Below are 25,035 nucleotides of genomic sequence, written 5' to 3' on the forward strand. Positions count from 1 at the left end.
AAAGAAGAGGGACCATTAAACCAAGAACATTCTTGATTTTTGTAGGAAAGAAAACATTGTGACTTAATGGACCAATCCAAAAATTTACAGTGATATCTACTTTTTGAACAGTACTTTTGATTTGATACGATGAGACATCGTCGTTAAGCGCTCATGCTTTAATTATAAAAAAAACTGTAAACCTACGTCAATTTTAAAAACTGTATGGTCACATACATTTTATATTCTGTACCCATTTTAAATACTCTTTGTACACATATGTTATCTATGGTCCTTTCAGTTCCAATTCTTTCAAAAGTGTCCCTCAAAGTAAACGTACGTAAATATTGCAGCGTATTTTATATCCATCATAATCATGTTGTTTTTTAATAATTCCCTTGTAGAAATCTTAATAACTTCATTGCTTGGTTATAAAATTGCTAGTTTAACCTTTATTTGAAGATTTTTTATTGTTCTAGTGAGGGCTGACAGTGTTTAAAAATGGGTCGTGTGATTCGTGCTCAACGTAAAGGTGCCGGTTCTGTCTTCGTATCACATACGAAGAAAAGGAAAGGAGCACCTAAGCTACGCTCCCTAGATTATGCCGAACGTCATGGTTATATTAAAGGCGTTGTAAAGGTAAATAATCAGAGGTTATGCTTCCATACATTTGTACACTTGTCCATTTGTTGAAACTTTGTTTTTTTTTGCTTAGGACATCATCCATGATCCCGGAAGAGGTGCTCCTCTGGCTGTCGTTCATTTTAGGGACCCTTACAAGTTTAAGACTCGTAAAGAACTTTTTATTGCACCTGAAGGCCTTTATACCGGCCAGTTTTTGTACTGCGGGAAAAAAGCAACCCTGGAAGTTGGTGAGTAAAGACATGATGATTATTACTAAGAGAACTCTTAGATTGTTATAGCAAAATATGCAATCTAATTATTTACTTTTAATGCAATGTGGTATAAGTGTCATTCCAAAATTTATTGCAACTTAAAGTTATCTTTCAGTTTGTTTCATTTATGAATATGATTATGTTAATCAAACGACCTTAAAACCATGTAGTGCACAGATTTTATAACTTGTAAATGTAACTTGACAGCATAGAAGTTCTGTACCAACAACAAGTAAATACTAAAGCGATTAAAGTTTGTTAAATATCAACCGAGTTTTTAAATCTACCAATTTATAGAAAATTTAAGAGGGATTTCTAGACCTTTCTATATTGTTTAATGGGTAATCCTGTACCTTGAATATTATGTACTTAATTAAAATTTGAAATGTTTCAGGAAATGTAATGCCTGTTGGGTCCATGCCTGAGGGTACAATTGTTTGCAACCTGGAAGAGAAGATGGGTGACCGAGGTCGGCTGGCTCGTGCTTCGGGCAATTTTGCCACAGTCATTGGCCACAACCCTGATGCCAAACGTACCAGAGTTAAGCTTCCATCAGGCGCAAAGAAAGTTCTACCCTCAAGCAACAGGGGCATGGTTGGTAAGTTATTATTACTTGTAGGTTACTTGTGTGGGATAAGAACAAGGTTAAAAATCCAGTTTTGTTAAAAAAAATTTAGAAATTAATTTTAAAAAAAGTTATGTAAATGATGACTTTCACTTACCTACTCTGAAAGATTATGATTACACAGAGGCTCTTTCTGATGGATACATTTGTATAAAAAACTTTAAATTTGAAATACAATGTTTTACATAGTAATATATTGTTGTCAGGTATTGTTGCCGGAGGTGGACGTATTGACAAACCTATCCTGAAGGCAGGTCGTGCATACCACAAATACAAGGTTAAGCGTAACTGCTGGCCATATGTACGAGGTGTGAGCATGAACCCTGTGGAGCATCCTCACGGTGGTGGTAATCACCAGCATATCGGTAAGTTTCGCAATTGTAAATTTGTTATCTTTAAAAAAAATAATTTGAGACTAAGTGGAAGTTGCTATTGCGATTCCCACATTGAAAGAAAAATTTGTTAAACATCAATTTTTGTAGTATAGAAAACCATGGCAGTTTTTATATGAGCCACTTGTTAATGTAATGTTTGGTGGGCAGGTAAGGCGTCCACAGTGAAGAGAGGAACATCCGCCGGTCGCAAGGTCGGTCTGATCGCCGCGCGCAGGACCGGAAGAATCCGTGGTGGCAAGACCGACACAAAGAAGGAGACGTAAATTGTCTTTATACACTAAATAAACTTTTTAAACCCATTGAATCTTTCATTTTTAGTTACACGCATCCCTATTTAGTATAAAGTTTGTATGGAGAAATGTTTTCTGTCTGCCTCATATTATCTCCAAGCAGTCAAATTACATTCAACTTTTATAGTCTGGGTTAGCATTTACTAAATAATACGCATCTTATTGTTTTGTAAATTACAGCTTAGTTTATTTAAAAGATTTATGCTTATTGTCAATAATATCGTCTACAACTTCTGAAATGTCAATTTCACTATCGTCTTTATCTGTTATTTTTTTCGGCCTAACGAATGCTGTATGATTATGATGTAGAGCATATTCGGAGTCATCTAGAATTGAGCTACCCAGGCTTGTGTTGCTGCCGCCGAGGCTGGTCTTTGTCATCGTTGGCCCTTGTAGCACATCCACTCCTCCCACTAAAGCAGTTGAGAGAGTTGGGTTACGGCGCGTTAGTTGCGATTCGATGCTTTGTTTTAGCTCTGCTATTTTTGGACTAGTGCGCGTGCTGAGTTTTATTGATTTCTCCTGTTTTAGCGGTTCATTTTCTATGCTGTAAAAATCAAACCAAGTAAAGTAAATAACGATTTAAATTATTTGTCTGACGTTGACGTTTTCGTATGTAAAATTGCATCGTGTTCAATATTTAGTACTAAATGATACAAAGGTATTTAAGACGGACATACATTGGCGGAAATGGTTAGGGGTTGATTATGGCCTAGTGACCTAACTTAAGGAATGCTCCTAGTCCCTTGTTCTCTCCCCGTGCTGTGAAAAATTAAAATTTTGGCATACCTTGATAAATCCCATTCTTCAGTATCAAGATTTATGATTCCTAATTCGGTTTTCTCATTCTTATCACTTCTTTCAGTTATACTCTGTGATGGCGACGCACTAACAGATTTCATTTGTATAGCATCCATATCAAATATTACTTTCTTTTTATATAAGGAAGACATTGAGGATGCACTTTTCAGTACTCCTTTGGTTTGCTTTTGGTCATTTACATTTTCATCAGAAATAGCATTTCTTAATCCGTGGTCTGTTATCGAAGCTATATCATCACTGCTGTTGTCACTACCGTGATTTTTTAAATAACGGTTTGGTTTATTCGTGTCCGTTTGTTCAAATGCATCCGTTATTTTAGTTTCACCACCTTTTTCTTGCGCATTATAATCATAGACAGCACTACTAGTGGCAGGGCGTCGAGGTTGTGATTTTAAGTTGATTTGGTTCAATTTGTCGTTCGATACATCAGTTATGTTTGAATCATATTCTTCGCTACTACCGGAAACTTTGTAGTTTTTGTCATCGTAACTATTTTTCAGTTTATTTGTTTTTGCATTTTCTTTGATGATCTCTTTTGATTCTTTTGTGTCGTGTGTTTCATTTTCCAAATTTAGTTTGTGATTTTTTGGGCTTGGTGTTTTAAGTAAAAATAGAGCTTTTCTTGTAACATTATCGTATGGTGTTTTATCTTCTTTCTTCAATCCGTCGTTTGTTTTTACTAAAGATAATGCTTTCGATTTTACATTTGAGATGACGGACGTTAAGCTGAATGGTTTTGAAGATTTATTTGGAGAAAAATATTCATCTTCTTGAAAAGTCTTTTTATTTGTGATTGTAGTTTTTTTGTCCAAATAAGACATAATGTAGTGATTAATTTTTTCACGTGTAGGATTTTTCTAAAAATTAAATTAAATTTTTGTTGCTGGTACTAAATAGAACAAAACATTACTAAAATAAAGATAAAACGTTTACGAACTGTTTACATTTGAAATCAAAAGAATTTGAATAAAACTTAACAAAAACAATTTTGTTAAGTTAAGTTTTTCCTACCTTTGATTTTATTTCGTTGTTTTCTTGAAGTTGTTGTCGCTGCCTGTTGAAAATATCTCGAGGTAGTCTTTTCTTCAAAGGATCGACACCGAGCGACACGAGGCGCTGATTCACTTCTTCTGTTAATTTTGCTCTTACAACTTTTATTGGGCTAAAAATCGAAAGTTACTATGTAAACATGTTGTTTATCTAAAATTATACAAAAACGTGATAGACATGTTTTTTTAATTCGACATAATTTTGTATTAGGTTAGAAGAAACTTACACCTTAAAAATTACATTATGTATACGTTTACCTTCCTCTCTTGTTCACAGGTCCGTCAACCTTTTTTATCGGAGATTTAATTTTCTTTATTTCTGGACTCTGCACTTTTCGGTTTGTTTCAAAACTTTTATGTTGCGTCTTTTTCGTAATCTTGTCTTTGTTATGAATATATTGTTTATCGTTTTCAAAGTTATCTTCGTTTCTCTTTTTCTTAGTCGTAACTACTTTTCTTACATTTCGATCATCGGCGGGTACATGACTGTTACTATCACTCGTGCTAGAAACCTCGGAAGATGATATCGACTGATTTAGCAGTTCTTGCGCCTTACGATGTAATTTCTCTAGTGTTTTACGGTCCGGCATTGGAGTCGACTTACTGGGAGATTTAACATTTGCAGCATCCTTTACCACATTTTCATTATTGTCGTTTCTATGCTGCCTATTCTGAAATATTTTTTAAAAAAAATTATAAAAATACACGTATATATGAATATACTTTTTAAATTTCGATTTGTTGTAATTCAAATTTCATTGTATACTCACCTCGGTTTTTATGTCATGTTCTTTGTGAATTACAGCCGTTTCCACAATTCTTTTTACATTATCGTTGTTTTGTTCTAAAAGATGCTGCAATTTAACAGCTCGTTGTTTTTCTATTTCTGCTATGTCCCGTGATTCCTTGGCTTCTTTAGCCACTATATCTAATTTTTGAAGCAATAACTTGTATTCTTTAGATTGAGCTTCAGTCCTTTCAGCCCAAAATGCGAGTTGTGCGTCAATTTCTTTTTTCTTCTCTATTTCGTCATTTTTCGATTTTAACCGCTAAAATTCGGAAATATAGAAACGTTACTATTATTTTTCTTGTGAAATATAATTGGTTTTTTTTTTTCTAGAAAATCTTGACAACATTTAAAATTATTTTCATGTAAAACAATAAGAAAGGATTTAAAGTACGCACCGAATTAAACAATTCTTCTTTCAATGACGTTATTTCTGCACTTTGCTGTTTTATCGTATCTTGTAGATGTTCCATTATTTTATTATCATTTGGCACTGAGTTACCTTTGGCTACGTCTTTGTTACAATCTATGATGCTGGAGATTTGTGAGCGGAGAAGACTTATTTCTTTATTGTATTTTTCAAATTCTTCCTTTTTCCATTCTTCAATTTTTTCTAAAATGTAGATTTCACTGTTTGTAGATACTTCAACATCTTTCATCCGTTTCTCTGGACTTTTATTAATAATGTTAGTTTTTATTGTGTGATCATTCGAACAATTTCCTATATCTTTGGTATTTTCTTCCTTTGCAATATTTAGTTCCCGATTATTTTGATCGTTAGTGACTTTTATTAGAACTTCCATTTCTTTTAACTTTGTCTTTAATTCAATGATTTCATTTTGCAGTTTTGATTGTTCGTTATCGATTTGAGTGATTTCATTACGAGGTAAATCTTTTTGAGGTATCTCTACTACATTGCTATGTCGCCGTGAAATATGACTTTTTAAATATAATTGATTCATAAAAACTTTATCGCAATAGCTGCACTTATTGTAATGCACATTGTCGATTTGAGTTGACGATGGAAATATATCACTTTTATTAGCTAATGTTTGTAAAATCATATTTGCAATATTATCATTACCATAAGGAAGCGGAGCTCGTATGTTATATTTAGTTTTGCGTTTAAGCTTTCTCATTTCATCCTCTTTTTCACGTATTGTTTTTTTTGCATACTCAAGTTCCTTAAACAGATTAAAAACCTTGAAAGTCATATGATACATATTTAATTTTTATGTTGGAAAGATATTTAAGTGTTAAAATGATGCAATTGTATTATTATAATCATACCTGAGCTAACCCAGTTATTTCTTCACGTAAAACGAAAACACTCCTGTCAAGGTAATGTCGGCAAAACTGTTGATATTCAACGGCTAACTGAGCTAGCCGAAATATCTTTAGAACACCTTCATCCAGAATACGCACATCGAACTCCGATTCGAGAACACAATCTAAGATCTAAACAAAAATGAGAATTAATTCGAAGATTACACGAGAGTTCTTTTACCGTAATTTATGACAACTTCACACGGATTTTTATAGTTCTAATAGTATGGCTATTATTATAGTGAAGTAAGTAAATGTGTTGTCTTAAGTTTACTCAAAGGACTAAAGCAAAATTAAACAAGTTATGAAACATTCTTACATCATTGATATGTTGTTCGATTTGTACAAACTTTCTATCTCGCATCAAACTCTCTATATCAATTAATCCTGAAACAAATTTAAGTAGTCCGTATTAAATATGCAATAATTGATTATGCATTATCAATAAAATGTTTTTAACATGGAAAAACTTACGAATTTTGTTCCATTCGATGTGAACGCGGGGTTTATGTGTGCTAAATGTGAAGCCGGACTCTTCAGCAAGTTTGGGAAAATTGTGGTGAAGCTCGTATGACGTTTTACAAGCCATTTTAATTATGTTTAATAAAATACAACCATTTTATCGGATTGATTCCACCAAGCACATTGATAAGCACATAAGCAACGTGCTTTGTTTATGTTATGGTTGCCTAGCAACCATAAAAAGCATCGACAATGGATTTTTCTGTTTTTATAACGTATTTGTATCAAAGATAATTTATATGGGTACTTTTAAAAATAATAGAATAAGCACTCAAGGCATGTATTAAAGCAATAGATAAATTGAAGAACGAAGAAGAACAGAAAACATATGGTAAGTGTGAAAACTTAAAACGTGACACAATAACCAACAAGCGGTAACTAATTTCCCCTAACCATTAGGCCATTGGCGCTTAAATATTATACTTTTCCTACAATTTCTTATTAACGAGCTGTTGCCCGCGACTTCGTCCGCGTGGTATTTGAAAACATACGAACTATATAAATAACAAAAAGGTACGTATCCCTCGGGAACCGGACACCTCAGCTTATCCCATGTATACTCCAGACTTTGTTTTACATCTGTGCCAAATTTCAATAAGATATGTTGAACCGTTTCAGAATGATCGAGTAAACATTAAAGAACTAAATTAATGAATCCCACGGGAACCGTAACTTATCCCGGGATAAAAAGTAGCCTATGTGTTCTTCCAGACTATGCCCTAAACCTGTGCCAATTTTCATGGAGATCCGTTCAGCCGTTTAGGCTACAAACGCTAACAAACATCCATCCATCCACACATCCATCTAAACTTTCGCATTTATAATATTAGTAAGATTATTTGTTTGTAAATACCGGGGTATATTTAAATATTAATTTTGTTAATTATATGTCGATCTTACTAATATTATAAATGCTAAAGTTTAGATGGATGGATGCAATGGATGTTTTTAGAGTTTGTAGCCTAAACTGTTGAAATGATCTAAATGTCTGGCATAGATGTAGATCATAGTCTGAAAAAACACGTAGGCTAATTTTAGTCCTAGAAATAGTTACTATTCCCGTAGGATATGTTAATTTATGTTTTTTAATGTTTACTCGATAACTTTGGAACGGTTCAACATATTGGCATATTTAAACAAAACAAAGGAGTAGCTAGTAGTTAGATAATGATGTTATGATAAGGGAAATCAAAGACAATGCTGATGTTATGACACCATCGTGCTGTTTATTGTTTTCATTTGTCCGAGGTACACAGCTTGTTTCATCATAGTTATCGTCGTGCTTATCAACTATAGGAGCAGTCTCTTAGGTTACCGGAGTAGCTGACGATACGTTGTTAGTTTAATATTTTTTTAGTATTTTTGTCGCCAGCCAATGCATACAAACAAAATAATACCAAATGTGTGCAACGTTCAACTGGCCGCATTGAGCGTGAACTCAAAATGATGCAGGCGTCAAACTCATCATTTTAAGTAAATGTTCCTGTAACATCCTGTATATTCTTCGGTCAGCTCGCGGCGTGTTTAAGTTTTCCACTTTGTACAGTTGTAAATGTTGTTGTATAAAAATAATAAATAACGTTTCTTCTGTAGCAGTATCAGATCCAAAGGGCAGCAGCGTGTCGGTCGTCGTGGTGTCATCCGTCTATATGTGCTCACGCGGAAGGTTTCTCCTCGCAGGCGGTCGTAGCTCCGGAGGCCACAGATCCAGATTCCTCCGCTGAAGGTTGGCACGCCAGCGCTGGGAACTTCTGGTAGAGGGCAGCTCGATATTTAGGATGGCTGAAATAACAATGTTTAATTAAAATCGTTGATCTTTGATGATAAATATCCAAAGTAATTTGTAGTGATTTTTGTTCTTTTACCTGATGCCATACACAATAGGGTTGTAGACGGCGTTGGCCTTCGCGAACACCGAGCCCCAAATGGTGGCCAGAGGGCTGATCGGTGCAGTTTCGAACACTCCAGTGTAGTTGATTACCAGATATGGTGTCCACGCCATGAACCATAGTGAAATGGTCATAAGTGCCACCTGAATCGAAATAACACGCATATAGCTGGACATTCATATAAATATAAAATGTATATGAAAGAAATATTGGACCCGATAGTATACCTTCGCCAATTTGCATTCCGCACTTGTGTTGGCGGCTTCGGAGGATCGCAGAGAGGCCACATTCATTTTCTTAGCCTGTTCCCTCATTGCCTTCTCGTGAGCTGCCACAGCCTAAACAGACATTATGTTGTAGTAATTTTGAGATTTCCTAGTCTATGTGTAGTATAATGTGCAAGGCATTTACCTGTACGATGAAGAAGTAGGAGTAGATGATGAGCAAGAGAGGCAGGTAGTACACGAAGATGGAGTAGACGAGGATGTAGCTGCGGCTGAGCCAGCTCTTGCTGAGGTAGTCAGTGCCGCAGGCGGTCATGTTGCCCTCAGGCACGTACCTGATAACAAAACAACGTAATAATTATTTGTGTTTTTATATGATTAGATTGTTTGTCTGAGGCAAATGAAACTCTACTTTACCTGTTCCAGCCAAAGATAGGGGCAATAGTCCAGGCGAGAGAGAACGCCCAAATTCCGAAGATACGTAACAGTGCTCCATTGATGGTCATCGGCTTTGCGGCGATACCCTTTACAATAACATTGTATCGGTCGAAGGCTATCATAGTCATGGTCCAAATCGACACGGAACCGAATAGCGAACCGGCGCAAGCGTACAGTTCACAAGCGAAAGGACCTGAAATTTATACATGTTTGCATTAAGTTGTTATTATTATTAAATGTTTATTAGTCACGATAGGAATTTTTATACGAACCAAAGACCCATGTTTCGTTATAACAATTTATGATCATCGGCGGAGCCATGCACAGCATCATCAGAAAGTCGGAGAAAGCCAGATTTACCACGAGTAAGTTTGATGGCGTTTTGAGACTCTGTAAATTAGCATGCGATTCATAAGAACCAATGTATATTGGCCTAATTCATTTTATAGGAATTAGTATAAAAAATACCTTTGTGGATGTGAAAATGTAAACGACCATTCCGTTACCGGTGATCGATATAAAGCCTAAGACGCCGATCGTGAATCCTAGTAAACCATGCCACATGGGGTTCATAGGTGGGAATTGGTACCTGGAATAACAACACCATCTTAAAACATACCATATTTTATGACGTATAATGTACCAGATTTCTGGTTGATCACTGACAAAGATATGATTAAAGAACATAAAAAACTGAGATACGTCAATGAATGTTAGAGATGGAATACGCCTCTTTTAGTAAATAGTTTGGGAGCAATATGTAAAATAGCATCACTTCAAATATGTCTTGGATATCTTAAAAGGTTATCTAAGAATTACACGAAAATGTTTTGAAATATCCTGCGTACTAAAGACAGGAACTCTTGTACCTACTTTTATCCGGCTAGTTTTTTTTATTGTAAAAGAACTTACCAGTGCGGGTCGATGAGGTGCATCATATCAGGGGTGACCTTGTCGACGACGGTCTGGTTAGAGCCGAAGGCCGCCGCCTGGCCGCCCCAGGCTTCCGACGCTCCCATCCCTGGCTCGTGGATTGCAATTGCCATTGTTTCACGAATGCGTTAAAGTTGGTATCTGTTGCACAAAACAAATCATTAATAAAGGAAAGAAATGATTTTATTTTAAAAAACCTATGGTATTTTTGATCGATAATGTAGGATAACTATTTAATGGAATTCTCTAGTAGACTTACAAAAAAAGGAAAGGGAATGTGAGCCTGAGATGGTTAATAACAAAAATACTGAAGAAAATCGTTATACGAACTACTCCAGTCTTTAGTGTGCTATAAACCAATCTCCGGCTGAACGCCGTGGCTGTGTTGCGGAGGCTACTCGTCTTTGGATCTATCGCATACCCCTTTTATACTCCTCGTGAGGAAGTGCATAATGTGTCACTAAAAATCGATATTCATAATAAGATAACGTAGCCAACGTCTTAGAAGTTACTTCTCAAGGTATACCTTTTATACAGGGCCGGCTGAAAATTTTCTTTTTCTTTTTTTTACACATTAAGTGGCAAACGAGCTAGACGTTACCCAAATTCACCGAAATACCGATGCTACCATTGGTTTTAGACATCATGGTAAAGTATGAAGTTTTTCCCTTTAACTCAAGAAACAATAAGTCAATTTTCTTACCAGACTTGAACATCATTGTTTTGTGTTCTATTGATTTACAGTGTGAGCGTGGAGAAACACGTGGTTGTAACGGGAGTGCGCAAACTTTATGGAAATATTGAGGTATAGGTTATTGATCCAATCTGTTTTCGGTGTATAGGCTGGTTTGCTGAAAATAGACATTAAATCACATTTACTATTAAACTTTCATTAAATCCCGATGAATACTGAATTTACTATAAAGTTACTTCACCGAATATTGTATTTCCACTTATTTAAAATAGCGATAGTGATCGTGAACAGAAGAAAAATCAGGTTCGGCTCGGGAGGTGGTTATTTAACATAAGATGACACGCATCTTGTATATACCTAATTATACTTAAAAAAAAGAAATACCTCCCTGTATTTAAGTAGAAGGCTAATGTCGTTACGTCAACGAGCTCACAAAGTCGGTATTAAGAACAAAAATATCAACCCTAAGTGGATTATTCCTTATTGACTTGGGTGTTACGTAAATATGCTAAGATGTGCAGTTATTATTAAAAATGCTAATAATTTACAATTTGTCACCTTTGCACAATTTTCTTTAATGCAGATATAATTATCATATTAGCATGCATAAGGTTTTGCGTAAGTTTTTGTATACAATAAATTAATTTAATACAGGCTTCATGTACATTGTATAATAGCAAAGCATTCTTAATAGACAGATTTACAGCCCGCACTATTTAATAAGGTGCAGTCGCGGAAATCCGCGCTAATAATAGCCAATTAGATAGCAATGTGTGGAGCAAACGAAGGAATAATAATAAAAAAGATACTAGCTATGTATCACTACACGACATTTTTTTCGTACGTTTTTGTTCCGGGTCGCGTTTCAAACTGTTCAACCCATTGTAGCTTTTATGGTGGAACCGGCCAGTTTCCTCTACTGTCCTTTTAAAACACGCCACATTGGATGCGTAGAATTTTATATGATTTTTCTAACATGATAGAACGATCTAAAATTTCATCATCATTATCATCATCAGCCTTTGTCAAACTACTGCTGGACAATGCTTTCGGCAATGCCTTCTATGAGCGGTACTAAGGATTCAGCGACCCGTTACCATTTCATCATGCTTACTGCCTTTGAGAACTATGTCGTTTATTTTGGATAATCAAATATCTTCATATCGGATTTCATCCGTTAGATATTTAAAATACAAGAAAATTAATTTCAAAAACCGTTATTGCTAAGTTAGAGAATGTTAAACGCAATTGACTTTGTTCGATAATCTAAATTCGACTGTACAATACTTAACATGTATTTAATATGTACTAATAAAATATCATAAATGTTTTTAATAGAACCTAAGTGTTATTAAAATATTCAGACTTACAATTACATCATTTAAACACCATGGCCCAAAACAGCTTCTAAAACTATTGCTTGATCAGTTCAAAAAATTTAGTTTTAAAACCTTGTCTGGAAGTCACTACCTTCTCTGGCTGATCCAGAAGAATGAAACGCAAGACAATCCAATGGAATGCAGATGTAAATTAGCTTAACATGTACTTCTTTAAATTTCTTAGCGTAATTCCTTACAAGTTCGAATTCCAAGACAATTAACTTACAACGTAATAAGTGAACCACTTAAACTGCAGACATTGTCGAAAAGAGTTATACATTAATGTGAACGTATTGAATAAAGTTTTATCAAACTTCTGCATTAAACCTTTTAAAGTCCGCTAATAAAAATATGTTTGAAAACAAGTTAATCATTATCGATCGATTTGTTTGGGGAGGTGAGTATAACTTTTTTTGTTGTAAATACCTACTTTGTCAGTTAGCTACGTTTTGCTAAATTTTTATAAAGTTCGATATCTTTAAGTACTACTATAGTACTAAATGAATTGTGTTCTCAAAAGGAATACAAAGGTGATGGTTTTACATAGACATCATTCTAATGAATGGGATTTGTTTTGTTTTACATTGGATACGTGAATAACTAGTGCATGCTCCTGCTACATATGTATCAAAGACCTGATGATATAACTAACATCGACTAAGCACCAAACCAGGATTATGACTTAGACGTATTAAGATTTTGGTGACCTTTTCTAAAGGTCAATTTTAGCAAAGCAGTACTAAAACCTAATGACATTAACATAGCTCAATCAAAACAGGGTAACTTAATTTGACTAAGAGGAAATTTTTAAATCGCAGATTTCTCATGATTTTGAGTGATACTATTAGGCATTTTGCAGTTAAGACTCAAGACCAATGTATGTTCATATATAGCGAGCTTGACCGTATTGCAAAGATAATTTTGCATCCACAGCGAATGATATCGTGCCTTGAGTTTTTACGCACAATGTGTGGAAGTTTACAGTTTGGTCTGCCTATGTGCTATTGGCAGTATAAGCATGGAACCATTGTTTAGGCCAACTCAGAGTAAAGACCCGATGACCATATTAATTTACTACGAAGAAATAGTGAAGCAATAATTTTTCAGCCATGATTTTATCAATTCATGGACACTAGAAAAAACATGCACGGGCATCGATGGACAAGCTATTTGATTCTTTCATTTTGTAATTATTATTAAAAGATATCTGGAATAAAAATATCATTATCGATAGCATTTATACCATAGACTTTTGATAATTTCGAATCCAAATCTGGCCACACTGAATTTGACAGTGACACTGACAGGATTTTCAAATTCAAACTTTTAGGTTGCTTAATACTTAGTTTATTTTGTTTCCGTTTATTTATTTTGTTTTTATTTTATATAGAAAATTGCAGTATTTGTATTAGTTTTGATATATTAGAGTTGTTGTTAAATAATTTAATAGAATGTTTTAAAGATAATGAACATGGAATATGAAAACATCGAACTAAGCGACGACGAAGAAGAAATCACAGCTCAAACGGTACTCAAAACACTGCAAAATGCATGGCAAAATGAACGGCTAGCACCGGAAATTCTACCACATCAAAATGAAATGGTTGAGTGTATGTTGGGACAAATACAGCATATGGAAAAGAATATAAACAAACTTCCAAAAACTGATCTTCGTGCTTCTATACATAAGATGGAACTAAACAGAATTAAGTTTATTATTTGCAATTATTTGAAAACAAGGTTAGATAAAATAGAAAAGTATTGCATTTCCATAATGAATGATGAAAAACAAAGAGTAGAATCTGGTACTAATTATTTGACTCCGCAAGAGTACAAGTATGCTCAGGAATATTTGATGAATATGGAAAGTCATTTAAAAGAAGCAGCTTTAGATCATGTGCCAGGGAACATGCAAAGCTTTGACCTTAACAAGTTAGTCATTTATCCTAATTTACAAGCACATGTGTTCCTGAGAGCAAATGAGACAGTAACAGGAATTATTTTAGAAGATCTGGGCGGTGATCAAGATGAAGAAATAGATTTAGAAGGTAAATAATTTATCAAATTAATTATTCACTCAAGTGGATGTATAACTTAACTGTTGTTGTTTTGTTTTAGGATTCCAAATACTTCATATTCTGAATTATATATTTTTTAACTTTCTGTGTGAACAATTATTTTTCAGAAAATTCACAACATATCCTTCAGTACAAGCCAATTGCAGATTTATTAAAAAGTGGAAAAGTACAACTTATGTAATGATCATAGGAAACATTTGAAAAGTTTGGTAATTTAATGTAGGTTAATAAATTTTTATTATATATAAGTTTTTTTTTATTTATATGAAGGTGGTAGAAGCTATTCACCAGATTTTATGATTCTTTCCTTTTGATATTACTTACCTTTCTCATAAAATTATGTTGGGATATTTCCAAATTCCTATCATCCCTTCAAATCCCTTACCAGCCAGATCATAATGTTGTCAATACAATAAATAAGAATTTATCAAGAAATGAAACAAAACATAAAAATCGAAACCTTTTAATTTTTAACACACTTTAATTTGTGTCATACACAAATTAAAAATTTTACTTTTCTTTCAATTAGCAATTTTTTTTATACAGTTTACCTAAAATAGTATACACTGGTCTATTTACTCTAAAATGGTATATCTTTTGACATACACTTTGTTTTTATGTTTTACAGCTGAAATAAATTAATTAAAAATGCATGTAGATTAAATATAGGTTGAATTTTCTTTTTAACAGCTTAAATTATATGACAAACACATCTTTCATCTTGGTAAACATTAGTTCAATAAATATAAATGTAACTTCAGTATAATTTAAATCTTAAAAAAGCAGTATTTAAAAAAATATTTAAAGTACATATATAAGTAAATATTCTTAAAGGATAATCCACTTAAGTACTACATGTGCATAATAACATGGTAGTTAGCAAATGTAATATAATACAATAATTAAAAAAGTATGTCTTTGTTGCATTATGTAATATCATAAGCATCTTCAGTTATGTTATATGCTTACCTAGTATATAGCTTTTAAGTATCTTATTCTTAAGCTACATTAAGTTTCATGTCCATTTTTGTATACCTACAATCTTTTATAGAGTATTTCACTTTATTGTAATAATTTATGTCCCTTAAATCAGTGTAAAATAGATTATAAAATATGTTTTTTTTTGTCTATGGTTTTTCTTGCTTAAATGCAATGTGTGTATTATAAAATATCTTCTTAAACTAAACTTAAATCTCAAGTAGTTATTTCTGCACACACTTAACAAGGTAGTAAAATTACACAAACATTGTTATCAAGAATTAAATAATAAAATAGTTGGGTATATTTGTAAAACTTGAATTTTGTTATTTAAGTACCTAAAGGTAACTTTATCTAAATCCTTAGCACCATGAGAGCAGTTTAATGCACAAAAGTGGACATTCTTTTTATTTTTATTTTATTTTAAGTAACAAAATGTAAATAAGTTAAGTATTATTACAAACTAAAGTGTAACTTAGATGTTTAAGTCAGGTTTCTATAACTGGTCTATTCCGCTTAATATTAGCGTGAGTTTTAATTTCTGGTGACCACTTTTTTAGTTATATATGTAAGGTATGTTTATTTTAGAATAGATTTCAATGATATATTTAGGAGATAGTTGAATGTGTTTTTTAATTGTTTTTAGCACACCAATACATCCAATGTCTAATTGTTTAGATATAAAGATCAACATTCTCATGAATTATATTCGAGATACTATTGTTAAAATTTAATGTTCAAATGGAGTGTTTCAAATGTAACCGATATTGTCCTGAGTAATACATATGTCTATTTATATAGGTCTCATATACATTCCCAGAATCTGGCTATATCTCGGGGGCAGCAACCATAATTTTTTATATATTTCGAGACCCTCTTGCTACGATCAGTGTTTTCTATATAAAAGTGTGTGTTGGCTGTTAAAATTAGGCATTGTGAAATCAACGGCGGATCCAGGCGGGGAAGGGGGGTCATGGGGTCATGAACCTTCCCTGAGCTAACCAGCTCCTGACCAACCGGTCGAGAGCTCTTGACTTAACCACGACTATGTGACCCCTCCATGGCGCCAAAGCTGGATCCGCCCTTGGGTGAAATACACCGAACAGTCTATTCAAAGTTCTCATAACCACTTAACTAAATATAATTTTGAATGTTAACTGTTGTAACACATGTATAAGAACACATCTGAACAGAATGTCCTCATTATTGTCATACAGAGGTTACGACAATGGTGTACGTGGAGGTTAAAGACATTTAAGAAATATGTAGACTAGGCATAGAGAACGAATTTTTTTTTGAAATTTTCTCTCAAAGGTACTATATCAGTTGTCAAGTTCAGTACGCCACATCGTGTCCTGGTATTGATATCCAATAAAACAGCTCCATCTTTTGTTATAAAAACAAACTAGACAGTAGCAGAAAATAAAAATATGAACATTTAAATTGGGTATTAATTTAAATACAATTAATTACATTGACACGTTTTGAAGATCTATTAACAAATAGCGTTAGTGATAATGTGAAAAATGTTTGAAGTGAAGTGTGAAGTATGCCATCTCTGGTGGGTGTGACGAGAGGCGGCGCTAGTGCTGGTCGTCGGCGTCGGCGTCGACGTACCGGATGTGGTGCGCGTGCGCGAGGCGCGCGACGTTGCGCAGACTCTGCTCGGAGGCGGCGCCGAGTTGCTGCACCATGCGCACGAACTGACCGTCGCTCTTCTGCAGCAGCTCGTGCGGGTGGCCGCACTCCACTATCTGACCCGCCTCCATCACCTGATACCATCATACAAATATAAATGCGAAAGTTTAGGTGGATGTTGTTGGAGTTTGCAGCCTGAACGGCTGAACGGATTTCGATGGAAGCCGTAGATATAGAGGATAGTCTGGAAGAACACAATCTATTCACTTTTTTTTTTTATAATTTCACGCAGACGAAGTCGCGGGCAAAAGCTAGTATTTATATAAAACTGTTCAGTGACATAAAATTATTAGTACTCTAGAGTTCTCAGTGCAATCAACCATTAAATAGTTTTAAATTCTATTACATTAAAATGATATAATAAATTATGTTTAACAAATATATCGGACGAGCTGTCGCCCGCAAACGAACACAAACAAACACTACAAACGAACCCTCCAATTTTATTACGTGTATAGATATAGATAGAAGATTAGTATGACGGTGAATTTGATCGATTGACGTATCAAATCATGACCACCTTTCAGAACTACTGTCGTCGTAGCCTCTTATCGTTTTTATCATATTTATATCGTCTGGATATATATAAAATATGTTCTATTAAATATTGCAATTTACGTATCATGGTTGACTCGGAGTCACTTGGTCACTAAGTGGTAAGGACAAGAGCAGGGTTGTGAGAGCGGTGAGAGACTTACGATGACGCGGTCGGAGTCGGCGACGGTGTGCAGGCGGTGCGCTACGGTGATCACGGTGCACTCCGAGAAGTGCTTGCGGATCGATTTCTGGATCAACGCGTCCGTACTAAAAAAATTGATTTCATCAGTTTAAAAATTTTATAACCGTTAAATTATACTTTAATAAATATCATCACCATCACCAGCGCTCTATACGTCCAGACTGAGGGTCTCGGACTCTACACTAAAAAATTATGTACATATGAATTCGAAAACCGAAAATCACATTTGTATATACCGGGATTCGAACCCAAGACCTGCAGATTAAACCCCTGAGCTAGTAAATATCGTGAGAAGAGAGCACTTACAAGAGCCGATAAAAACATATTCTCTTGTAAGTGCTGTGTACACCTGTCATCCGTTTGTTTTTTTTGTCTATAATATACCTTATTTGATTGTGAATTTTGAACATGCAATTGGTGTTCCTTATAAATAAATATACAAACAAACAAGCAAACAAACAAACCAACCAACCAATCGATCGATGAAGCCTTCGACCAACCAATCGTAAAACCAATCGCCAAAACAATCATCCAACCAATTGCCCAACCAATCGACCAATTAATCGTCCAACCAATCAACCAACCAACCAATCGACCAACCATCAGTCAGTCAGTCAATAAACATATGTGTGTGTGTTACTTGGGGTCGACGTTGGCGGTGGCCTCGTCGAGCACGAGTAGGCGGTTGCGGGCGAGCGCGGCGCGCGCCAGGCACACGAGCTGGCGCTGGCCGGCGCTGAAGTTGCCGCCGCCCGCCGTCACCGCCGCCGACAGCGACGACACGCTCTGCTTCAGCTCCACCTGCACACACGTCGCACTCGCTATCATTACGCTAATTATCTATATCTATAATGAAGCGTAAACACACTAATCATTTACGTAGAACGTCAGCAATCACAATATTTTTTGAATAATTCTATTATGAATTAAAAACCTTACATTTACAACACGATATATGGTGTCTAATTTGACGCTATTAAACTTAGAGGGTGAATACAGAGAAAAAACCATTATGCAGGAAAGGGACAAAAACTACAATGCTGCCAATAGAAAAGCAGCAAGCTTGCCATGGAAACAAATGAATTTTACTTGCAATTGTAACTTTTACGAAACAATAAAATACAATTTTTATAATGTAATGCGGATGAAACCGCATTGGAACAGCTAGAGTACTAATAAGGAACCAGCGTCATTAATTGCAACAAATTTTCAAGTCCACATACGGACTTCGCGACATATAAGTGTGCATCCTAACTTTATAAATGTACAGATTTATCTCGGGTGGGTACCTGCTCTAGCGCCTTCCAAATCTCGGCGTCGGTGTACTTGTCGAAGGGGTCCATGTTGTACCGCACGCTGGCCGAGAACAGCACCGGCTCCTGCGGGATGATGGCGATCTTCGACCTTAAGTCCTGGAACATTTTACCAAGAACGGCTGTAAGTGTGCTACCACCAAACCTTACTAATATTATAAATACGAAAGTTTAGGTGGATGGATGTTTGTTAGAGTTTGTAGCCTAAGCAGCTGAACGGATTTCGATGAAATGTAACAGATTAGAGGATTATTTGGAACATACACTGCTCACTTTTGTTTTATTTTAATTCAAAAGACGAAGTCACGGGCGAGAGCTAGTATATTACAGAAATTGGATAATTTAGTATAATATAATACAGAAATTAGATAATTGCACGTCGTCATGATACCTTTAGTGCAATAGATCCGGTTTCGACGTCATCGATGTAGATTTGTCCGTCGATGGGCGCGAGGCGGAACAGCGCAGAGATGAGCGAGGACTTGCCGGCGCCCGTGCGGCCCACTACACCCACCTGACACCAAATAACTCAATCATCACTATACTTTTACACACACACTACCTGTTAAATTGGAAATTCAACAGATATTTGTTACAAAGTTGGTATAGTTTATGGAAATTAATAATCATGCAGACAATGACAGGTCCTTACGAATAGAAATATTGAAAAAACAATATTTCGTGATTTAACAATATACAGATATAAAATACATAACAAAAATCTCTATGCCGCCCTCCCGTACCCCTAACATAAGGATCAGGGACTTTTTTGGGCTGGGTACTTTTTATTTTATTTATTTATCTATTTATTTATTTGTGTTAAAACATTTACATTTCTTGTTAAAACTATTTACATTCGATGAAATTTGGTGTAGATATAGTGCATTGTCTAATGGAACATAATAGGCTACTTGCTTTTGTTTTAATTCCCCGCGGACGCAGTCGCGGGCTAAAGCTAGTGTTTATTTTTTTACCTTCCAACCGCTTTCGATAACAATATTGAGATTCTTGAGCACGGGTTCCGCTTCTCGGTCATATCTGAGATACAGGTCCTTGAAGACGAGGCGCGCGCGCTGCGGCCAGGCGGGGGGCGGCGCCGCGGCCGCGCCGCGCTCCTGCGGCAGCGACGTGAACTGCACCACGCGCTCCACGCTCGTCATCTGCGATATCACCTCCGTGGCCTGCTTGATGCCGTGCTGCACCATGTTCACCAGGATCAGGCCCTGCGACAGCGCCAGCCCCACGTCGCCGGACTTCGTGGTGCCTACAAAGTGTAATCAGTTATGTGTAAGACTCCTTCATTAGGAGTCTACTACTAAGAGCCACTTGATAACTCTGAGACCGGCCGTAAATTCAATCTTACTAATATTATAAATCTAAAAGTTTAGATGGATGGATGAATCTTAGAGTTTGTGGCCTAAACGGCTGAACGGATTTCGATGAAATTTGGAATAGAAATGAAGATAGACTGGAAGAACACATAGGCTATTCACTATTTTTTTTTTAATTAGTAGACGAAAGTTGGTCAAATTATATTTTAGTTTCGCGAATATTGAGCTAGGTATATTATTAGGTACAATCCTTTATAAAATTATACGTTGTATCGGAACATTTGAAATAATTTATGTTATATTGCGCGAATAACACATTTAATTAAAATAATTTTATGGCATGCATAGAATTTAATTAAAAAAAAAATTGCTGGTAACCTTGAGTGTAGTAAAACACTCGAAACTTCGTGATTTACTTTAGTTCAAGAACAAATGTTAAAATTGATAACGATATTGAACTTGACTTACGATAAATATCAATAACGTATGTAGTTAAGTTTTAAACAGTCATCGTGAGATTTGTATGTTTGTACAGAGTCATGAATAGTGGACGAAATGTGACATATAAGCAACAGTATGACATTCAGTACTACCACGTGATTTCTTTACCAAGGACAAAATGCATTGGATAAAAAAATCGCTTAGAGATGGACGAATAGCAGTTGAATAGAATGAATAGTCACTGTCACGTGTAAAACATATGCGATAAAAATCTCAACGAATTTTGCACACGACTTCATCCGCACGGAAGTGGACAAAAAACTAGTAATAAATATAGCTTAAAATACTGAATGATAATGTAATGATAATTGAAATTAATCGAGTATTTTTTGAGTTTAATCGTTACATACAAAAAATAATACTAAGTTTAGATTTGAAATTTAATAAGCGTGGACACAAAATGTGAATTACCATCGTCCATGAGTAGGAAGGTGTACGCGACGATGACGACATAGGACGCCGATATGAGACTCAGCCAGAGCGAGAACGCCGTATTCGTTACTAGTGTTAGATACCTGCAAACATTTATATGTATTTGTAATTTTACATCGGTGTTGCACTCCAAAGTGCACAAGCAATAATCTATCAGCGAATATGTCCTGTGTTTTTTATGGAAGACCGAGTGAGCTTATCTCAGCAGAAATATGAGGTTATTTTCCTTTTACGAAGTATTTCTTCAGAACCAAACGTTTACTGTACAAAGGTTACGCTTTAACTGTTTTTTTCAATAATTGCCTATCTAGCACTCCAAATCAAAAAAGGAAGAAAACTGAAACATCGTTTGAACAGGTGTGTATTATCTAAGATCTGTACATTGGTAGAGCGTGCTTTAAAATCTTCGCACGAATGGGCCGGCTCGCCCTCCGTAGTACTTGAACCACACAGAAGACAGAGGAAAGTCGAAGGAATTCTACATTCGGTCCGATGAGTGCTCGTACCAGAGGCATAATTTTATTCCCTTCTTATTCTACTTCTCATATTCTAGTAAGGAAAGAGATAGATTTAATGGTGGAGGAGACGCATAAGAAGGGTAAATATTCTTATAATGTGGGTCTCATCCGTCGATCAAGCGTAAGCAACGCATCTGTAAATGCCTGTGGGCAGTAATTGCACCATTTTGGCAAATTCAGATGGGAGTTTGCTCGTTTTCCACCTTATGATATAAAAAGTGTGTGTTAGTATCTAAGATGAAATAGTGAAGAGACCATGCGGCGGTGTGTATGTCCTGCTTGTCGTCGAACTGTATACGCAGCATCTCCTCTGCGCTGCAGGCGCGCACAGTGGGCAGCCCCGCCATCGTCGCCGACACGTGCGAGAACACCGGGCTGCGCGACACGCCCTCCACTCTGCACACACATTAACTATTACGTTACACAATATATCTACTAATATTATAAGGACGACAGACAGATAGGACCGACGACGAGGCCAACACCCACTTTGGGTCGCTGCGCCAACGCAGTAAGTAAGTAATATTATAAAAATGATTTTGTCTCGTCCTGAAGTGAAACACCGCGGATTTTCGAGACTGTACATCTGTCACACAGAAAAACTCAGGATTTCGAGAGCATTCATTGAACATTAGAATTATAAAACAATCAACTAAATTACCTTTTAATAGCCTGCGCCGTGTTGAGATACACGATTGTCCAGAGGTACATGAAAATACCGCATACCGCCGTCGTCAGCAACATGTACGGATTTACAATTGCCACCATGATCAGAATACCGAACATCACCATAAACATCTACAATAAAAAAAAACCGTCATTCAACTCGGCCCCGTATTCGCTTGGAAATTTATATCTATGTTTGAAATACAAACCTGCATGCTGTCCAATATCATCCTGGGTAATATCTCGTCGACGATGCCCATGTCCTTAGAGAATCTGTTCAGAATACGGCCGGAGGGGTTGGTGTCGAAGAATCGCATAGTGGCCGACATTATGTTACTGAACATCAAATTGTGCAACTTTATAGAGCTGCGCATACACACCCATAGGAATAGTAACGATCTGAAATATGATACAGTAGTAAGAAAACGGCCGAAATGAAAATATAAAAGTGAATAGAACAACATAAAAAAGGTATTATTGACCTTGGAGACTGTAAAGTATTGTATCTTAAGAGATAAAGGAGAAATATAACTAAATGCATAAGCGAGAAATTGGTCTAATGTAACACAAGGACTATTACCATAGCACAAACAGTTGATATCTACAACTGATTGATTTCACAATATTCTTTATTAAATAGACTGAACAAAAAAGAGATAATAAGGAAATTGTGTGTAGATTAACAACCTACCTCTCTGTTGTTAGAATGATACAACCAAGTATAGCAGCTGCCCAAATATAGATATAGTATGAACTGTCCAATGGCTCCTGCTCAACCAGGGTTATATTCTGCATAGTAACAGCCGTCTTTAACATAGTGCCGATAATGGTGTGGTTAGGATTTGCTGCTGAAATACTATCGTCCGTGACGTCATCCATAAAGCTCGGTATTTCCGTAGTATCGTTAAAGGAATCAGTATAATTCAAGGGATTGATTAAATTTGTCTCATTGCTTTCAGTATAATATAATCTCGCATGCCTCGATTCTACTTTGTTCATCCTAAAAAAAATGAAGTCAAGTTTAACATAATTAAAGCACTTTTATGTTTTTAGCTTTTAATTTATGAGTTTTACTTTGTTTGCCAAAATAAATCTTTATATGAATATGTATTTAACAGTTTACATATGTTGTTTACGCACAATTAAATTTCTTATGCGTTGTTTATGTTTCATGCTCTGATATAATAATATTTAAAAGCATTTTATACATTTGTAGTTAATTGCAATAAACAGTTATGCCTTTCGTTAAGATCAGAACAGTTTCACGGTAGATGCACTCAGAACGCACACGGTGGAACTTTGTTATCAAATATTTGCACAGCTGTCTGCATATAATTATAAAATGTCTTTTAAAAGTTTTATTGTGTTTAATGAGTACTGCAACATTTTGAAATGGGCTGTAGTAACTGCCAATACACTAACATAGAAATAGTAATTGTCTTTGAAAAACACGACAATATATATTTAATTCCAATTGTCAGCAGTGAATATCGACATAACTTTTTTTAGAATACACGTATTTACCTTATCATACTATTTAATTTTATACCTTTATAAATTAGATACATATATAATTTTTTGTCATGTTTTCAGAACCGCTACAATACAAAGTATTTCTCAGTAATTTAAAAGTAAACACAAAATTGCTTTATGCAATTGCATGTTTGTATGTGGAAAATTTTAAATATGCAGCAAAATCGCATATTTAAACTGGAAATTCATTCAAAATTAGTTTCTTTTTTACAGATATAGATATTACAATCATCTAGACTCAAGAGTTATTAAAATAAGACTATATAAATATTGCATAATAGAAATCATAAAACCAAGCAATTATGATTCTATAGTTCGACATTTATTTTAGAACATTTAAAATATATATATCTTTATTTGAATACAATAGAATTATTGTTATAAATCTTACCAACTCGTGAGCCACAGATCACCAAAGGAGGTAACAACTTGCGCGGCTACAATCGAGATGATGGTGAATAAGAGCAGCGGCCAGCCGCCGCCCGCGCGGAAATACTTCAAGTACACGGAGCCCGACACACGCCCTGGATAGAGACACATATAAACGTCATACTAACCATTCATCATTACAAAAATCCTAACATGTCGTTGATCAGGCAAAAAAATCTAAATAAATAGGTGATTTTTTATATTAATCGAATGGTTTTAAGACATTGTTAGCAATGTAGTATGTACATGATTTACCCGACGTTCTTACGGTAAAGGAAAACATCGTGATGCAACCTGCACATGTCAGAGAAGAAATTCAAAGATATATGTGAAGTCAACCAACAGGTACTTGGCCAGCGTGATTGACTATGACCTAGTTACCCTAACTTAGAGTAGGCTCTAAGCTCCTCGGTAGGGACGTATAGTAAGATGATGATTGTTAGCAAGAAAGTAAATACAATAATTTGTTGGAAGTCGTCAGTAAAAACCGACTTCCAAACAAAATACACTAAAAACAAAACAAAATGCACTAAAAACAAAACAAAATATTCTCAAAAAAACAGTACACTAA

The 25,035-nt window shown here is 35.3% G+C and overlaps 5 protein-coding genes across 5 annotated transcripts in view; 2 read left to right on the plus strand and 3 right to left on the minus strand.

Annotated features, from left to right (window-relative positions):
* Positions 1 to 209: 209 nt before the first annotated feature.
* On the plus strand, positions 210 to 2,194 carry LOC106108043 (60S ribosomal protein L8). Its single transcript, XM_013289120.1, has 6 exons — positions 210 to 315; positions 459 to 618; positions 695 to 851; positions 1,270 to 1,473; positions 1,707 to 1,865; positions 2,043 to 2,194. The coding sequence occupies exons 2-6, from the start codon at positions 481 to 483 to the stop codon at positions 2,156 to 2,158; spliced, it is 774 nt and encodes a 257-aa protein (XP_013144574.1). The 5' UTR covers positions 210 to 315; positions 459 to 480; the 3' UTR covers positions 2,159 to 2,194.
* A 177-nt stretch (positions 2,195 to 2,371) lies between these two features.
* Positions 2,372 to 6,861, minus strand: LOC106107960 (zinc finger protein Dzip1). The gene is made up of 9 exons (XM_013288993.1): positions 6,644 to 6,861; positions 6,489 to 6,556; positions 6,134 to 6,301; positions 5,242 to 6,027; positions 4,827 to 5,105; positions 4,315 to 4,727; positions 4,019 to 4,169; positions 2,975 to 3,864; positions 2,372 to 2,732 (listed from the first exon to the last, which is right to left on the minus strand). The coding sequence occupies exons 1-9, from the start codon at positions 6,756 to 6,758 to the stop codon at positions 2,372 to 2,374; spliced, it is 3,231 nt and encodes a 1,076-aa protein (XP_013144447.1). The 5' UTR covers positions 6,759 to 6,861.
* Positions 6,862 to 7,891: 1,030 nt separating this feature from the next.
* On the minus strand, positions 7,892 to 10,604 carry LOC106107962 (opsin-1). Its single transcript, XM_013288994.1, has 9 exons — positions 10,435 to 10,604; positions 10,155 to 10,316; positions 9,711 to 9,831; positions 9,515 to 9,632; positions 9,222 to 9,435; positions 8,992 to 9,139; positions 8,808 to 8,918; positions 8,557 to 8,723; positions 7,892 to 8,473 (listed from the first exon to the last, which is right to left on the minus strand). The coding sequence occupies exons 2-9, from the start codon at positions 10,286 to 10,288 to the stop codon at positions 8,347 to 8,349; spliced, it is 1,140 nt and encodes a 379-aa protein (XP_013144448.1). The 5' UTR covers positions 10,289 to 10,316; positions 10,435 to 10,604; the 3' UTR covers positions 7,892 to 8,346.
* Positions 10,605 to 13,635: 3,031 nt separating this feature from the next.
* Positions 13,636 to 14,574, plus strand: LOC106107963 (DNA replication complex GINS protein SLD5). The gene is made up of 2 exons (XM_013288995.1): positions 13,636 to 14,296; positions 14,434 to 14,574. The coding sequence occupies exons 1-2, from the start codon at positions 13,714 to 13,716 to the stop codon at positions 14,505 to 14,507; spliced, it is 657 nt and encodes a 218-aa protein (XP_013144449.1). The 5' UTR covers positions 13,636 to 13,713; the 3' UTR covers positions 14,508 to 14,574.
* Positions 14,575 to 16,201: 1,627 nt separating this feature from the next.
* The window catches only part of LOC106107959 (multidrug resistance-associated protein 4-like), a 27,416-nt gene continuing 18,582 nt past the window's right edge, over positions 16,202 to 25,035 (minus strand). Inside the window, exons 14-25 of the mRNA XM_013288992.1 lie at positions 24,427 to 24,559; positions 23,194 to 23,502; positions 22,712 to 22,901; positions 22,498 to 22,634; positions 22,092 to 22,232; positions 21,298 to 21,401; positions 20,029 to 20,318; positions 19,446 to 19,568; positions 19,031 to 19,153; positions 18,382 to 18,542; positions 17,701 to 17,806; positions 16,202 to 17,076 (exon numbers count right to left, since the gene is read on the minus strand). Coding sequence (XP_013144446.1) covers positions 16,888 to 17,076; positions 17,701 to 17,806; positions 18,382 to 18,542; positions 19,031 to 19,153; positions 19,446 to 19,568; positions 20,029 to 20,318; positions 21,298 to 21,401; positions 22,092 to 22,232; positions 22,498 to 22,634; positions 22,712 to 22,901; positions 23,194 to 23,502; positions 24,427 to 24,559 — 2,006 coding nt within the window. The 3' untranslated portion in view covers positions 16,202 to 16,887. The remainder of the gene's footprint in view (positions 17,077 to 17,700; positions 17,807 to 18,381; positions 18,543 to 19,030; positions 19,154 to 19,445; positions 19,569 to 20,028; positions 20,319 to 21,297; positions 21,402 to 22,091; positions 22,233 to 22,497; positions 22,635 to 22,711; positions 22,902 to 23,193; positions 23,503 to 24,426; positions 24,560 to 25,035) is intronic.

Source organism: Papilio polytes, unplaced genomic scaffold (genome assembly GCF_000836215.1).
Source record: "Papilio polytes unplaced genomic scaffold, Ppol_1.0 DF821845.1, whole genome shotgun sequence".
NCBI classification, from domain to species: Eukaryota; Metazoa; Arthropoda; class Insecta; order Lepidoptera; family Papilionidae; genus Papilio; species Papilio polytes.

What these genes read in the sequence shown, in the direction of transcription:
- LOC106107963 (XM_013288995.1), top strand. Translation starts at nt 13,714, where the DNA reads ATGAACATGGAATATGAAAACATCGAACTAAGCGACGACGAAGAAGAA. An exon ending in TGAAGAAATAGATTTAGAAG is followed by an intron (nt 14,297 to 14,433) that starts GTAAATAATTTA and finishes ATTATTTTTCAG; the next exon opens with AAAATTCACAACATATCCTT.
- LOC106108043 (XM_013289120.1), top strand. Translation starts at nt 481, where the DNA reads ATGGGTCGTGTGATTCGTGCTCAACGTAAAGGTGCCGGTTCTGTCTTC. An exon ending in ATATTAAAGGCGTTGTAAAG is followed by an intron (nt 619 to 694) that starts GTAAATAATCAG and finishes TTTTTTGCTTAG; the next exon opens with GACATCATCCATGATCCCGG. An exon ending in TGGTAATCACCAGCATATCG is followed by an intron (nt 1,866 to 2,042) that starts GTAAGTTTCGCA and finishes TTTGGTGGGCAG; the next exon opens with GTAAGGCGTCCACAGTGAAG.
- LOC106107960 (XM_013288993.1), bottom strand. Translation starts at nt 6,758, where the DNA reads ATGGCTTGTAAAACGTCATACGAGCTTCACCACAATTTTCCCAAACTT. An exon ending in AAATAACTGGGTTAGCTCAG is followed by an intron (nt 6,028 to 6,133) that starts GTATGATTATAA and finishes AATCTGTTTAAG; the next exon opens with GAACTTGAGTATGCAAAAAA. An exon ending in ACAACGAAATAAAATCAAAG is followed by an intron (nt 3,865 to 4,018) that starts GTAGGAAAAACT and finishes TTTAATTTTTAG; the next exon opens with AAAAATCCTACACGTGAAAA.
- LOC106107962 (XM_013288994.1), bottom strand. Translation starts at nt 10,288, where the DNA reads ATGGCAATTGCAATCCACGAGCCAGGGATGGGAGCGTCGGAAGCCTGG. An exon ending in TAACGAAACATGGGTCTTTG is followed by an intron (nt 9,436 to 9,514) that starts GTTCGTATAAAA and finishes TATAAATTTCAG; the next exon opens with GTCCTTTCGCTTGTGAACTG. An exon ending in CGGAATGCAAATTGGCGAAG is followed by an intron (nt 8,724 to 8,807) that starts GTATACTATCGG and finishes ATTTCGATTCAG; the next exon opens with GTGGCACTTATGACCATTTC.